The following is an 18165-nucleotide window of genomic DNA, read 5'->3' on the forward strand; positions in this document are numbered from 1 at the left end:
TTATTGTATCTGTATATGGTTTGTTTTAAATAAAAGTTTGTTATCATAATAGAATAAAAATAGGAAATGGAAAAAATTTGACACAACAGAAGTCTTAACTTATATACTGTTAAAAACAAAGTATATAAATAAATTTTAAATAAACAAAATATTTATATAAATTATTGCTAAATTGTTCTTCTTTTACAAATTCAAATTTAAAGAAAAAAATATTTAAAATATAAGCAGATACATTTCTTAAACATTTTCACAGCATTTACAAAATTTTATTGGAATGTTTATTAGGGATATTTTGTGAGGAATTTAAGTAGTTCCAAGGAAATTCGCTACATAATTTTGTTTAAAAAAATTTTAAAGCATACATGTGGGCGTGTCTTTGCATATATTTACGCTTTAATAAACTTTACCTTGAATTCCGCTTATGCATAAATTATTGTTGTTGATATAGTGTTTAGTGTGTTTTATGGCTTTGGAAATATGTCTAGGAATGGCAGGAGGATGTAGGTACTAAAGAATTTTAAGTAAAAAATTTATTTAATACTACGAAAGCTTTCATGTATTTGCTTTTTATGTTATTTTACTTATAATTATATGTAAAAAATATTATTATTATTTATTAAACAACTTTTACTTAAACTTAAACCATTTTTATTTGTAATGGTTCTATTAAAAAAGTTTTAATTCATACTACAGCTTAAAAAAAATTCGCACCTAATAGCATAATTATATTATATTATGTATATATTATAGATATGTTTGGTATATATATATATTTTTTATATTCATAAATTTGTGTACAAATACTTTTATTTTTGATTTGTTATATATATATAAATGAATATATTTTATATTAATATCTTATTAAAAATATATTATATTTAAAAATATTTAATTTTACTTACCATATTGTTTAGTACGGACGGGTATTGGAGGAGTTGTTGCACCTTCTCCACGTTGAGAACGCGCTGCAAGCCATATGTAGTATAAGGTATCAGGATACAAACCATCAAGCGTGTATGATTCAGTGTTTGAAATTCGCCTTCAAGCAAAAATATTGTAAAATATATTTAAAAATATTAAAATTCATTATAAAATTCATTTTAAAAATTAATTACTGAATAAAAAAATCTAATATTATATAGAATATAAATGTATGAAATGGAAAAAAATAAATAAATCAAAACAAAAAAAAATATATATATGCCAAAATTCATTAAGAACTAATAATACTGATTTTAATTTATGTTCATAGTGAAAGATATTAAAAAACAATAAAAAATAAAAAAAATATATTAATGGGTTTGTGAATCACAATAACAAAATTTTATTATTTATTGTGTTTTTTAGGCTGACCATACACCCCGTTTCATCAGTGGTCTTTGAAAAGATTCTTCAGTTTAGTAAATCCGTATGTAATACGAGAATTCACGTATTTTAACCAAACAAACCAAAGCTATATGAGTATATATTTTCGTTGTTCAAATTCTAAGCATTTCGCGTGCTTATAGACCCCAGTTTATGAAAACTGCTAGTAACTATTTTATATTTTTTAATATTAAATTTTACCGCATTATTCAAAATAAATAAGTTTTTATTACTTTTTATTAAAAATTTTTTTTTTTGGTGTTTTTTTTAATTTAAATTTTAAATCTATTAATATTGAACATCTATTGAATCCATTGAACGTGTTGTTCATTTGTAGAAGTAATTAACTTGCACTAGAATGTTCCAAATTAATTGGCAAATTATGTACATTTCTTTCTTTAGTCAGTTTAGAGAAGGGGCTATACACGACGAGTAATTCTGCTTCAAAGGTATTGTGTTGATTGCTTAATATACTTTTGTATTTTTCAATTTTAAGTTTTATTTCTCCCTCTACAAAAAATACTTTCAAATTTCTATGAGTAGAATGATTTGAGTCGAACCATGTAATATGTATCTCTTGAGTACATACACACGTTGTCCGTTTTACTTTCCGATATATATTATTTTATTAGCTACATTTAAGTGGTCTAGACTGGCATGTGTCCAGTAGTGTCTACTTGAAGCAGTTAAATGATTTCCATGTAAGAATTGCTGGTAGAAGTCGTTATTTATATGGCATAGATACATATAAGTTAAATAATGTTTTTGTACAATATCACTTCAATCCATATAATAGATTTTCAAATTTCTTTGAATTTGACAGTGTTTATTTAATAATGTTTATTCTAGGACACAATACTCACTATAAAAAATTTCCGGGGCATATAGATGCCATTTACTTCCTTGCTTTAGAATGTAGAGTTATTATTTTGTGTTGTCGAAGGTGAATTTCAATCGTTCAATTTTTTTATTATATATTTTATTTCCAATATATTATTTGGACTTTGCCATTGGCAGTGTAATACTATATAATTCAAACGCTTATACACTTTAATGAACGAAACAGACATATATTTGTTTATAATGTACAAAACGGTTCAGAAAGTAAACAGAATTTTTTAAGACCGGCATTTACACTAAAGACATTTATAGGAGTCAATAAATTTATTTCCCATATTTAGCCCACTTGGCATAATGCGTCTTCTAACTTTTAGGAAACACATATTTGTCAAGGAAAAAACTGCGTTTTGTGAATATAAAAAAGGACTTCTGTAAAGCTTGAAGGAGTTAGATACCCTAAAGGATATTCTGATCGACGTTTTAAAGTATTTATTGGATTTGTTATTCGAGTAAGATATCTGGTAGTATATTATGATTAACAATTTGAAAGATTTATGGTACATTTTTCTAGATGGTGTAAACCACTGCATTAAGTCAGAAGTAGACTATTTCGTTTAAAATAATTTCGTTTTGTCAAAAAAAAATTCTTAGCTTGAAAAAGTGCATATAAAGATATTATTAATATATATGCTAATATGAACGAATAATTTGCATTTTGATTTTTCATTGCAAACATTTCCTTGACAGTACTTTTTTTTTGAGGCATGCATATTTTAAATATAAATTTTTTTAATTTAAATTTTGATTTAGAAACAACTTCTGTTTTCTTTTTTATTATTTTTATAATTTTTTATTTTAATTCTACTGAATTTACTTGATTTTCTGGCAATTTATGTATCATTGGTCGTCCAATGTTTGTTTGTGCAAACATTCGGTGTCAATATTAAAATAAAATTTCAGAGGATATGGACTGAAGTGTACAGTACATCATTTTGCATACATAAAACCACAACTGTATCAATTTTTAAATAATTTTTTTAATCAATTTTAAGCAGTAAAGCAGCTTTCAATCCGAATCACCACAAATAATAAACAACGAAAAGTAATGCAATAACAACAAAGAATAATTAAAAAATAAAACAAATAAAAACAATTTTGTAAATAATACTCACTTGTGATGATCCTGATTTGCATATGTATCATTCCAGTATAATTCGTAGTGTACGATATTTTCACTAGAATGTGTCGGTTTCGACCACTGCAATGTGACTGCGGTCTCGCCGATATCGGTGGCCCGGAAATTACTAGGCTGCGATGGGACACCTGTCATAACGAAATACATATTATTGTAGTTATTGTAATTGTTGTTGTTTTCATTTTTATTTTTATTTTTATTTTTCTTTTTCGAAGTAGCTACTTTAACCATGTTGATGAAACGGAAATTAAATAAACAATATAGCGTTGCCATATTGAAAATAAAAAAATTACTCCTATATATACTCATAACCATAGACAAAATATGTACGATAAAGAAAAATTGATTATATGCTTGCAACTTTTTATACAATTTTTATACAATTTTTTGTTAATTTTTTAATGTTTTTAATTTTTTATTTTGTTGGTTTTAAAATTTTATTTTATGCTTACATCAAGTAAAATAAATTTAATAAATAAATAATAAATGCGTGTGATAAATGTATGTGTGGCAGTGATGTTGACGCGATAATCGGAAAATTTAATTAAGTTTATCCTTTCATTGTTCCAATTATTTTCATTTTTTATAGGCTTTCAGACAAAAGATTACTTGTTTGTTGTGTACTGGCATCTCTTTAATGTGAACTTTTTAAAGATTAAACCGAATGGATTTTGTGAAAAATTTAATTTAAGGTGAAATAAGGTTTAAAATTTATTACAGAAAAATATTATTACAATGGTATGAAGTTACATATAAATAATTAATTTTTGAATAAGCTTTGTATTAATTTTTAGCAATTAAAAATATTAAAACTTTGATTATGCAGTCGGTTCAAATAATATGTAATTATTTCCAAGTGTTAAAATATAAATTTATTAATAAGTATATCAATTATCACTAAAACACAAATTTAAAAAATATTTATTTAATTAAAATTTTCAAATAACCGTCTTTAGAATTTACATTAAATATAAACATTTTTATGTTTCAATAAAAAAAAATCTTTATTTTTATAAAACATTAAAGAAAAAATCATTCAAAGTGCTGTCCACCGGAGAGAATGACAATTTTTCCTCTTGATGCTGTATATGAATTTCTTGCCAAAAATCCATTTGACTTTTGAGGTTAAGTACGAATCAAGCCAATTTTCAATACAGTGGACGCTCGCAAACTAGAACCACTTTGTTTTTAAGGTAATTCTGATTTTTGGACAAATTTTTTATTCCAATATAAATAAGAAAAACTCATTAAAAAAAATACAATAGATTTCTTTTCTTACTTTATTTTATTTAATAAAACTAAGAAAACGAAACTAAACAATCTCGGGGGAATACATATAACTTGTATTTTTTAACTATATGCAACAAAACATAAAGCTGTACTCCAATTACATCACATATATTTTTTTATATAAAAGTGGAGTGTATTAAAAAAAGTTAAAATAATTGCGATAATGTCCAAAGCTAAGAAATTAATTCAAAGTTAATAGAAACGCAGACGGCATAATCGGCAAGTTTAAAACTAATCTTTCTGTGACATATATTCTCAGTTATATTTGTTTGTTTTTTTGGTTTCCTTAAAAATCTGTGGAGAGCCAGCAAATTGCTTATGTGCTTAGTGGAAAATAGTTCACTATTGTTGCATCATTTTATTAAATTATTAACGTTCTCAATGGCTGTCGGGTTCGAAACAACTGTTAAGACTTCAACAATATTGCATTCGCTTCTATCTAAAGACTCAAGATCACTACTCGGTTCATATGTAGATCCTTCATCATGCACATATTCTGAAGACTCAACATCACTACTGGGTTCATATGTAGATTCTTCATAAGCCGCATCTTCATTCCAGAGTTCAGATTTATTTCTGCTAAAAGAACAGAAATAACATAGATATATCCATGCAAAAAAAAATTGGTCCGTATCGCAAGATTGTTCCTTCTCAGACCACATGTATATAATTGTCGACCTTGATATGGCGTTATACTCTTAAATAAACAGATCATCCAAGCCAATTGATAGAAAACATACTAAATAGTTCATTTTCCGTTCAACCTTACAGTCCAGCTGACAGTTATGCCCAACTTTTTCGATATTGATCAGGAAATCAAACCCCTACGTCATCACTCAAATGCGACACAAATACGGACTGCAAGCTCTCTAAAATTTGGGACAAATTCAAGCCTCCATGCTAGAACCTTACTATTGCAAATATCCGCAAAACTTGCGGATAGATCCCCAGCTGCTGGAGTAGTATTCATTCCTAAAGCAGGGAGAACGGCACACTACTGGATTCTAAAGTCAATTGTCATTCTAACTTGGTTGAAAAAGCCAGTAAAGCCACATGGGAAACTTACTGCTGTAAAAGAGTTGTAGGGTGCAGTTGCAATCTCCAATTTTGAATCATACTCATACTCATATCGAACCAATCCTTTTATATAAAGCTGCCTTTTCGTGGCAAGCCACAAAATTAATTAACAAAACAAGAAATTTAGCTGCTTGCATATCACTAGAGCTCTACGCTTCACCACCACGAAGGTCCTTTTCATCATGCTTCACTAGCTGTCACTGGCTTCTCGAACAACACCAAGCTTTTGCGCTTTTGCGTTGATCAATTATACGACACCAGGATCTGCTAGTCCCTATCTCAATTGATTACATGTGTTCTAAGCCAGACCTCAGCTCTCTAATACCTAGCTCAACTTTCTTGCACCTAGCAGAGAAGACTGGATCTTTGACAAAGTAGTCTCTTACAACACGGTAGACATTCACATAGGCCGCTCTAAATAGATGATCAACTCGGTTGTGGCATATTCTCTAGAAAGTCTGGTCTCAGTTTTTCTCTTCGCCTACCAAACCAAAGGAGAACTAATGACAATCCATTATGCAGTGTAATAGGTACTTGGTAATCAAATCCCTGGTGTTACAATTTTCATTTTTTGGGATACCTAAGCTTCCCTCGATGACTCAGCTAAGCGTATCAGGATCCAACTCATATGGGTTCCAGAACATAGAGATGTCTCTATCAATTTGTAGGGCAGTCAAGCTCTTCTCCCTGATATTTACTTCTCAATATGGGCGTTCCACTTGTTACAGCTAAGGTGGCAATCAAACAAAAATAATTTAGCATAGTCAAGCAATACTGTCAGATATTAGCTTCACTTGGTCTAATTTGGACAAAAACACACACTCGTCAGCTACTTCAACTAAGGCGGAACTTATTTAGCACTACGGTTTCTGTGCTGACGGGTTACTGTATAATAGGAAGGCATGTTGTTAGACTGTGTCTACTCTATGACAACTTTTAGTTCTGAGGATGTGGAAGAGACTGTGCTTCATCCCACATGTCAGTTTTCTCTTTAGCTAGAAGAAGATCCAAAATCTTCTGGACACCTTTTCTTACCGACCAGTCCGAACAGTCATCCTACAATATTATCGACTTATCCAAATTCATAGAACTGTCAGATTGGTTTATCTTTACCTAATCTCCCCCATTCTTTAACTTTGTCGGCGTTGGTCGTGTACTGGGTTTTTAGTGTATGTACAAACCAACGCTCAAGTGTGCATTCTTGGATGCAAGGCTTCCACTCACACCTATCTACCATACTATTAATTAACTTTTTCAATAAATTTACATTATCGGAATTAATTTGATAAATTTTATTTTTTGTACATAATTAAAGCTAAAGAGGTACGTTAATTGATAACCTTAAATATTCTAAGAATTTCAATTGGAAAAATAGTTTTATATTGTGTATATTTTCAATAAAAATTGTTGAAATAAAAATGTATTTAATAATAAAAATTTTTTTTTTGAAAATAAAAATAAAATAAAAAAAGTCGGTTGATTGTATAATATTAACAAATTGAAATGCATTCGAGTCCATTTCAATGAATTATTTAAATCAATTTATTTTTGTGCTAAATTTAAGTGTTTTTCTTTATAAATTTCATTTATTAAAATGTGGAAGATTTGGTCAATCAGTTTACGATGATATGACGAGAATAAAAAAAACGCAATCAGTTAAATACATTGTACATCCAACACCATTGCAAAATAAATCATTGCACTCCACCTAATATAACTATATACATCTGTATATCTGCATCTGTTCATACCGATGTACCAATTATTCGCACCTTTTTTTCTAGTAAATATTTAAAATTTTGTGTAATAAAGAATTCCATTTCTCATGCATTCATTTTTATTGTCCTCTCCAACACTGTCCAGTGTTTACAGCAGGAAATTCGTATGCGAAATTTCGTAAAAACGAATTTAAAAATATATTTGTTTTGTTGTTGGTGTTATTATTGTATACGAAATAAAATGGAATCATATTAACTGTAATTTCCAGTGACAGGTACCCACAGCATACGTGTACGTTTTTATATGATTGCGGGTGTATGTTCCAATAAAACGAGGCGCTACAACAATAACGGTACTGATTGTCAGTTTTACATTAATTTTACTGTTCCTGGCAGCGTTGCCTGATGTTGCGCTTGTTTCATTTTCATTTCACAAAACTTCGTGCACTTAACGTGAACTTTTAACATAAATTTAAGCTTAACGAATGCATAAATAACAGCCCTGGCGAACTATTGTGGGATGCTACACTTGCAGATTAAACCAAAGGACAGAATAAAATATATAGAAATTTTTTTAAAAAATATTATTTACTAGTTCTGTTTATGCTTAGGACAAGTTGAACCACATTCGATTATTTCATTTAACATGACAGCCTTAAGTGATCGAATATGTTCGAACTGCTTGAACAACTGATCTCCTTTATGTTTTGTTTTCCTTTCGCTTTATATAACTTTGCATATTATTTGCATATTGTTGTTGTTAGGTCTGTTCCACGAGCTACTCGTAGTAACTTTGAGTAACATTATGTATATATACTTGTATATATACAAGTGCGTTCCACCAGCAAATTTTTGAGTAAATGAGAGCATCAGAGAAAGCGTAACATCCCTGTTGAAATTGGAAGTCGAAAATTTTCGAACATTTAAAACATTCGAACATTAAGATATTCAAATAAAATATGATATTTGAATGTTTCTATTCAGATCCCTGTTTCAAACCCAATGCTCCTCGGAATCATTTTCCAGAAGATTTCCATACTTTAATCGTAGGTAGAATAGCTAACAAGGCAAAACTATAAATGAACAAAACTATTTTAAATTGAATTACAAATAATAGATCTTAAAACTTGAACTTAAAAAAATATGCCTTGATTCTGCTCAACTTGCTGAGGTAGTGAATTTGCGTAATTATCGAAGCTTTTTTCCTGAACCACTAATTTCGTAAAATAATGTCGACTAAAGGGAAAGTATTATTATATCGAAAAACTACTCCTAATTTTTCTTTTCTTAGCTTCTTAATAATTTTATTAAGGATATTAATTTAATATAAATGATCAAAATTTACTATTAATTATTTAGCTTTATTCCAAGTATATTGTTGTGCTAAGTGTTATTTGTAGATCAGATAAATATTGTTTAGATTATTATTGAAGATTATAGACAGAGATTCTATAAAATAGCAATAACTTGATTGTAAAAGAATAAAATGGGACATACATGCTAATGGATACTAATGAACTATTTGATTTAATGACTACATTACATTACTACACAAGAAAAAGGATTAGCTCAAAATGGTTAGTCGTATTAGAGGAGTACCGCAAGACACATCACAGAGTAAAATTGTTGTAACTAACTTACCAGAAACAGATATGATAACCACGTATAACACGGACAAATGACTAAAGTTGATGAATGACTTACGAAGAGTGGGTGTTAAGAATTAAAAAGGAAAAATAAAAAATCGACGTAGTTATCATGAAACGTATTCAGATCCTGCAACACATTTACTATCATGACATGATGACGATGACTAATCTGTCGATGAGTTATGTAATTTAACTTTATTATTTAACTTTGGAGTTTTATTGCATTGAAGAGTGAAAAAACAGTAAAATAAGGAACAGAATTAGGTTAATTACAACAGTCATCCGCCGAACAGTCTTTCTTCGAGTCTTTCCTAGTTTAAATAACATAAGGCGTGTATACCTAACTTTATAGGTCTCTTTGCAAAATATGTTGAAAACCTTCTCAGATTGTGATATAATTAAATAATGTTTCAAAATCTATTACAGTTTTATTACTACAGCGACGGTCATAATCGATTATAGTTTGGTTTCAATCATTATATTATAATTTTCTTCAAGAATAAACTTCGATATTACTATATTACAGAGCATTGGCTGTACCAGCATTAAAACAGAAGATATGAAAACTAACAAGATTTCCAGAATATATAAATAGATAAAGTTAGTGATTCAGAAAAAAAAACCTTTCATAAGTGACTACCGTAGGCTTATATTTAGTGCGCAAAGTTTGCGCCATTTAATTTATTTATTAAAAATTTTTTTATTATACTATGAAAAAGTCGATTACAATTTCTGAGTGGACTCGGATGATTGCTTACGCATAAGTGATGTTATTGCATCTAAGTTAGTTTATATTTCGTTTAACATATGGAACAAAATAAAATTTTCTACGATGATTATGTTTACTGAAAGCTTAAGCAATGGTTAAGACAACTAGGGTTACGAGGACATACTACCTAAACTGCGGAGAATAGTGTTCCACACCTAATAAGAGACCAAATTACATGTTAGATTTATTACTTTTAGATTTTAGAGTTTAGATGAATTTGATAGTGGTGACATGAACTTGGATGTATTCAGTAAAAAACGATTAAGCTTAGATTACGTCGACATATGATATATGTCGATATTTATGTCGATATATCGCAAAAGGTATCGAATATACTACTTATATGTTCAAAAAAGTTGATACGGTTTTTTACTGATTACGGAATTTTTTCATTATGCCATATTCATACAAGCATCTTAGTAAACGATTAACAATCAAACGAAAATAATTTACTTCGAATATACCATAAAAGAGATTCTTTTTTTAATGAATTCATGGACGACATTTCATTCAAAAATTGAAATTTTTTGCATTTTCATATTTTTACAACCGCCAACTAAAGCACATTGGGTGCAGCATATGCGGATTGTTATAAGTCGATGAGAAAGCATTCATTGCAATATAAATATATTTTAATTGTGACTTCTATCTACTGAAAGTGTGTGTACAAAAAATTTCAGTTACAAATAATTACAAGCCAAAATAAACAAAAATTAAAGGCGCAAACGTCAGAGCCGACAAATGTGTCCATCCTTTTCGATTAAAGTTAAAAGTTAAGCCTGCAAAGGCATAGAGGACACAAAATGGAAGAAAATATCGAACTGATAAATTGACATATATAAATTGCGCCAGTAGCGCATAAAATTTTTTTGTTACGAGGATATGGAACGAGCCTGCAAATATGTGTGGCAACATGGAGATTTACGTGTTGAGAGGGAACTTATCTCCGAGCGATAAAAAATTAACAATCCAAATTCAACTGTCGTTGAAGTAGTCGCTGCAGCTTAAACCTTAAAGATGCTTTTCCGTTGGAGAATTCGACTGAACATGAATTATTGACGTAGTTCGGGAATATATTGTGCCCGGTTATTTACGTAGATAAAAATTTTTCGACATTTTGGTCACTGCTGTCACAAACAAGTGCAATTGGTATGTAAAGGTGAAAATTCTTTAATTGTCATATGCAAAATTAAAATGAAATATTTTGAGCTTGTTTTCATCTGCATACATTTTAGTTTAATGTTGGTAAGTTGGCATATTAAAATATAAAGAAATTTTTAACTTTGTTTAAAATTTAATATTCTTCAAACAGACAAATAGACAATTAATTGTAGGAAAAATGTTCCAGGTTAACTAACAAAAAATTAAAAATAAAATTCAGATTTATTAACAAAAATTGTGCGATTTTAAGAGACATAGAACTACCAATACTTAAGCTTGATTCCCCACACAAAATCTGGTTTTTTGCTGATTAGTGTAAGGACTGCTGAAGTGAAACTAGATGTTATTGGAATATATACATATTACCAGTCATAATAAAAGAATAACACACCCATGAGATACATATAAGAATAATTTGCAAACTTGAAAACTGCTGAAATTTCTAGATATATTGTAAAATTCTTTATTAACTTACACCACCCATCCAGCAATATATAAACTGGTGATAGAAATATAGTGAAACATCAATATCGTATTATAAATTATCATTATTATGCTTCCTTCATGAATTTTAAATATTTTTGGTACAGACATTTTTTAGTCGATCAAGTTAGTTTGATTATTTGACAGAGCTGCTATTTTTGTTTATTAACTATACAGAAATTTATATATAAGTGCAAGATTTTAGTATTAAAATTGAATACAGAAATTCATTTCTTTCATATAAACAATATTAATTGAAGTAATATGCGATGCTGAGCCCTTTTTACGACTAAACTTAGAGTACACTGTGTCTATAATTACTTTAGATCAAACTTGATATTGATCAATGGTGACTACTTAAACGTCACGTAAGTTAGGTGTAGATTGTAGAATAGACTTAAGTCTTGTAATTCTTAACGATAAGATTGAGAAGTCTTAAGAGTATTGTTGAATCATCTTAATTTCTATATAATATGAAAATTAATACGTTTAGTAGAATTTGTGACGATTAAGCAATGAGATTATTTAAAGATATGATGTGAAAAAAAACGAAATAAGACAATAAGCCTCTATAGTAACTATCTCCATATACATATGACTAGTTAAGTAAATATACTGTAAACAAATACTATAATAAAAAATATACAGGTATTTTCTGGGAGTATCATGAAGTTGCAATATGATTCACAGTGTCGTATTCAATTTTGCACTTTCCTTTTTAAAAAGAAAAAGTGTTAAGAACCTGGAACAGCATTAAGCATTAAAAGCTGCCAAAGAGACGGTTATACTGACCTGATTGATTTGTCGTTTTAAGTTAATTGAAAATGCGCAAAAGCATTGACACTATCACAGAATGATGAAGCAGCACTGGCAGTATTAGAGAGAAAAGTTCTGTGGTTCTTTATCAGTTAGCGGCGACTTTCGCATCTGAATGAACCACGAGCTATACAAGCTTTATATCACCATTTATAAAATTCAGCCAATTAACATCCAGTGCCTTACCTGGTTGAATCGTGAAGCGAGAATTAGTTATTTGAAGCGGTAGTTGGAGAAAGAAGATATAGAAGTAGACCGTGTTTCTACTGCTTTAATTATGTTGACGACGTACTAACCGCACATGATATACGAGACTGGAGGAAACACACATGCAGCAGAGGCGCAGAGGAGAGGAGTACTGCGTCAGGCCGAAACCAGATAACGGGTTTTTATAGTCTTTTAAGTAAGTCAGTGTCTATATATATATATATATACATATATATATAGAAAAACTTAACTCGTTAATACAAGTAATTGTATTGAGTTTTGGTTATTTATGTAATACTAACATTATATGAACATTTAAAATTAATTTCACGCTATAAGCCGCACAACTGTGTTTACCGATCCAAACCGATTCAAACTTTTAGTTTTCTTGTTTATAGTCATTCCCTCACTCATCAATCACTACAAATGAGACACTTATTAATTTAATATGAAAACGATATAGTTTGTGTCTGGATTTGTGCATAAGGAAATCATTTAATTATATGCAAACAATTAAAGCACTTCAGATCGTACGATATTTATCAAACATATTATTTAATTACAATGCAAATAAAGGTAGTACCTAAACTTAATCCTAAACGCTCGTAAATAATGAAACCTACTAACACCTCCGAACGTATGTACAGCACATATGCAGACCCCATGCTCACCACTCTTAGTCCGAAATGAAAGATTAATTGAGGCATTAAGCGATAATAATCCATTAATATATTGTATTTTAGCTAATTGCAAGCTATTTTGAAGTGAAGTATGTGCACTTCTGATTAAACATATAATTTACATATGCATTTAACTAAGCAAACAACAACAACAACAACTACAGCAGCAGCAGTAACAACAACAACAACAACAAAGGCAGGAATGTTAACAGACTCAAAGTAAATTTACAAATTTGACTACATAATTGAGTGAAATTTATTATTTTGTATTTATCAAAATGCATTAAAATTCACGATTATTTAAGTTAAAAACTTGCGCAAACACGAGCACACACGCACAAACATGCAAAAACATGCACATTATATAGTAATAAAGTGTAGCATTTGTATGAGTTTCACATAAAAATTTGTTGTATATTGCATATTGTTTATGCAAATGTTACTGGGGTCTGCGCTGTTGTGTTGGCGTTAGCGTGAGTGTATGTGCGCAATAATTTTTTGCAGTGTACGTGACTTTTACAATTTTGCACTGCAATCAAAAATGTTTATAAAATTTTTGTGTAAGCAATGAGCACACGTGACACCATTAAACAATTGTAATTTCACGCATGTGTGTGCCTGTGCCAGTGCCAGTACCACTGCCTGTGCCAGTGCCAGTGTCAGTGCATGTGTGCTGGAACACATTCGACAAAGTGACTTTTGGAAAAGCTTTTAATTTTTGGTAAAAGCATTTAACTTTTAAACTATTTACAGTTTCATTTTGTTGGAAACCATTTGGATTTCAATTATTTTAATTTTTCTGCACTACACATACCAAGGCGGCATACTATATTCCAAAGTCTTCGTGCTTAATGTTAGATTAGTAAACCAGATTGCTTAAAAATATGAGAAACAGAAGTTCACTATAGCTTGTCTGAGGCCGAGGTAAAAAATTAAATAAACTTTAAGTATTATTCATACTAATAATGCTGGGACATACTAGACTACTACTCCTGATTGAAGTTGGAAGCTATAGAAACTTGCCTGAAGATCTAACACTTTCTGCATGATAGCGAATGAGTGTATTAGAGAAATTCTCCAACACACAAATCAAGGCGGCATACTATATTCCTAACTTTTCGTGCTTAATGCTAGATTAGTAAACCAGATTGCTTAAAAATATGAGAAACAAAAGTTCACTATAGCTTGTCTGAGGCCGAGGTAAAGAATTAAATAAACTTTAAGTATTATTCATACTAATAATGCTGGGACATACTAGACTACTACTCCTGATTGAAGTTGGAAGCTATAGAAACTTGCCTTAAGATCTAATACTTTCTGCATGATAGCGAATGAGTGTATTAGAGAAATTCTCCAACACACAAATCAAGGCGGCATACTATATTCCTAAGTTTTCGTGCTTAATGTTAGATTAGTAAACCAGATTGCTTTAAAAATGAGAAACAAAAGTTCTCTATAGCTTGTCTGAGGCCGAGGTAAAAAATTATATAATCTTTAAGTATTTTCCATACTGATAATGCTTAGACAAACTGGATTACTACTCCTGACTGAAGTTGGAAGCTATAGAAACTTGCCCGAAGATCTAATAATTTCTACACTGATACTTTCTACAATTTTTAAAATTAAAACGAACTAAAGCGCGGTGCAGATGATCAGTTTTGAGTATCATTCAAGAGAGAAAATCGATGAATGACACTCAAAAATGACAGTCTGCATCTTTAAATGACACGCAATCAACATGTTGACATGCTTAATAAAATTTTGGTGAGCACATCATTCAGTATCTCGCCAACATGTTGTGAATGATAGTATGTCACCCGAAAACTTTCATTCGTCTTTCAAGAACATATTTTTGCATGGTGTGCAACCATTAACATTAACAGGTTGTTTACGTACATTAACAGCGTACGTAAACAACCTTACTCTTTAAAAATTTTGCTTGAATGACAACTGAAATCCGCAAAACTGATACAGTGTGGCTTAATCAACCTCAACCTCAAAAACTGTTCTAATGCGTCTTGGGCGATAATTTTGACAAAAATGAAGTTGTATCAATTAATGTTATACGATAGCTAAAGTTAAGCAATTTATCCACCTGGTTTGCTAAGATTTAGAAAACGTTTGTTAGTAAAAAGACTATTCACATGGTAAGAGTCAATCATGATTATCATGACTCAGTTGTTACTGTTTTTTATGTTTGTTGTTTATAAACTTATGTATATGTTATAGTAAAATAATTTTCAGGAACTTATTGGCGTTTTTCATTTGCTTGTACTTTATAACTGTCCAGCCAATTTTGAGATTTCAGGTGCAGTCATTTCTTTAATATTAATTTGTTCCTACGAAACTACGTATTGAATGCTATTTTTACACCTAGAATTACCGACTTTCATTAATATAATTATTAATTATTATATTATTATTATATTATTATTATATTATTATTATATTATTAATATAATAATATAGTGCTGCATATCTGTTCATGCTGTTTTTTTCCTTAATCACTTAGGTCTCTTATACAGCTGATTGTCGTTTATAATCTGTAAAAATGTCATGTGAATGCCGATTACAATACGATGTCAGAATCACAATTAATTTTTCAATTTGAATTAGATATAATAAATTAGTTTGCATTTTAATAACAAATTGAATGAAGGACATACACTGAAACGGAAATGAAGAGATTGGTAGGTAGATTAATACATGAACTGACCGATTAATATATCTATAAAAAAAATCAAAAATGAGAAATGCCTGTTGTATCCTCTTTTTTAAGTTTATAATGTCAGTTTATTAAAGATAGTTTTTCATATTTTTTGAAATTAGTTTATAAAAAAAAAAGATTGATGTGGTATAAATCGAATAAATAAATTCATATCATTTTTCATGAATATTGCGATCACAATCGTTTATTCTTATTTTCAAAGTTGAAGCTTTGAAAATCTGAGAAAAATGCTTTTTCACAGCACAGTTTTGAGAACAATTTGCATCCCACAAGAGAAAATTGCAGATACTGGAGTAAATAATAATTCAATGGTGGCTGACACGATTATACTGTGGGTGTAATACAATTTCCAGTCAATGAGTTTCGACTAAAGTTGAGCTAATCAGGATCTATGTGAACTACCATTATTATGATAAAATACAAAATATTTTCTTTAGACCAAATAAAAATATATTTTTAATTCTTTACTTTAATCTCAATAATAACTAATAAAAGAATTCGAATTCATTTAATCATTATTTTGCAATAAGTTTTAAAAAAAAACAACAATCCCAATAATTTACTACTAATAATTATAATTATTAAAAAATTAGCGCTAATCTCAAAAAAATTTTTTCCAATAATCAACTAAACTGCTGTCTATCATAAAAGAAATAAACGAATACTGTTAATTATATTAAAATACTGTATTTTAAAGTTAACAGAAAAACACCGACTACTTTATGACCAACCCGTTATTTTTAATTTTTCAACTTTCTTGCAGCACTCATTGTAGCTTTGACATCTATGGTAGTATTTCATTTTTTCGAATTTGATTATCGAACTAATTTCGTATTAATTACTATAAGTGATGCTCTGTAATTCTTGAATTAGCTTAGATCGTCTAGTTCACTAGGTCGAGAAATACTCTCCCCTTCTGACATTAGGATATGCTCAACGGCCCACATTCTAGCCTTCATTCGAAAGGCGGAATGTCTTCTGTTCGGTTATGGTCTGTTGCAGCACAAAAGATCAATCATGGACGCACTGCTCCGCTCCGTTCGGAGCTCGAAACTCGTTCATTTCTATTCCTATTCCTAGATCTTCTTTTTTGCAAATTGGAAATAATTGTGCCTTCAATTAAATAACGTGTGAATTTTTGTGTGTTCTGGAATTTTTGAGTGAATGGTGTTAATGTGCATGCCTTTGTGATGTGGTCTGCCTAGAGCATTTTGATGTAGATTTCGTCAGCGCTATCTTTCATTATTTTTTAAGGTGAGAAAAAGAACATTCCATCTAACTTCTTTATTGTTCGTTCTACAATTACATCTATCAAAACCTGCAGATTTGGAGATTAAACACGAAATTTAGTACTAATGCAAGGGAAAGTAAATATGCACAAGAAATTTTAATACATTATTTTAATTCGATTTAACATATTCCATTATATATAATAATATTTTGTTTATTTTTAATTGTTTGAAATTTTGATTAAGGAAAATGTTTTAAATTTTAAAAATTTGGAAACACTTTTTCTTATTATTATGTTGAAGTTAGTTGAGGCAGTGCACTTGAGCACTTTTACACTCTATTAACTGCAAAGTATCTTCAAAACCCCTCTTTACGCCTTCACTGGACTATTGTTTATCACTTCATCAGATCAAGCAATAATTGAGATCTGCATACCTCCCCGAGGAGCCTGTAACCATTCTGAGATACGATAACGCAGTCTTGGTAAGACTGTCAGTTTTCGTAAATAATTTCAAGGCTCTATCCTTTATGCATTTTTTGATCGGTTTTTATATCTTATATTTTGCTTGAAAAATTTTAAGAAGCTTTTAGCAAATTACATTACTTGAAATTTTAAGCTCTTGAAGTATTTAAATATTATTAAATTTTATCTTGCATAAACAGAAGTTTTCAACTATTTACTGTAAATGAATTGAAAATGTATAAGCCTACAATTTAAGTACTAAGTAAACTATTAATTTCAATAGGTATTACATCCCGGCCTTTACTTCATACTTCTTACTTCATTTAAAATACAATAGGCATCAATTACGTAAATAATTGGGTATCAGTATAATAAGTAATTTTCATGCAATAGTTTATAGTTTAAGGATTTAATTAGTTAAGCCAAGGATATCAATTACTTTTGTTAGAAGTGGGTGACGAGGTGGTTAATTTTGGTACGAAATGCTTCAAAGC

General features: G+C 29.6%; 1 protein-coding gene across 2 annotated transcripts in view; it reads right to left on the reverse strand.

Moving 5' to 3' along the window:
• The window catches only part of LOC119687622 (tyrosine-protein phosphatase Lar), a 122119-nt gene that overhangs the window by 46144 nt on the left and 57810 nt on the right, over positions 1-18165 (reverse strand). For both annotated transcript variants that reach the window (XM_038102011.1, XM_038102010.1), the window contains exons 8-9: positions 3378-3528; positions 903-1039 (exon numbers count right to left, since the gene is read on the reverse strand). In XM_038102011.1, coding sequence (XP_037957939.1) covers positions 903-1039; positions 3378-3528 — 288 coding nt within the window. The remainder of the gene's footprint in view (positions 1-902; positions 1040-3377; positions 3529-18165) is intronic.

Source organism: Teleopsis dalmanni, chromosome X (genome assembly GCF_002237135.1).
Source record: "Teleopsis dalmanni isolate 2A chromosome X, ASM223713v2, whole genome shotgun sequence".
Taxonomy (NCBI): Eukaryota; Metazoa; Arthropoda; class Insecta; order Diptera; family Diopsidae; genus Teleopsis; species Teleopsis dalmanni.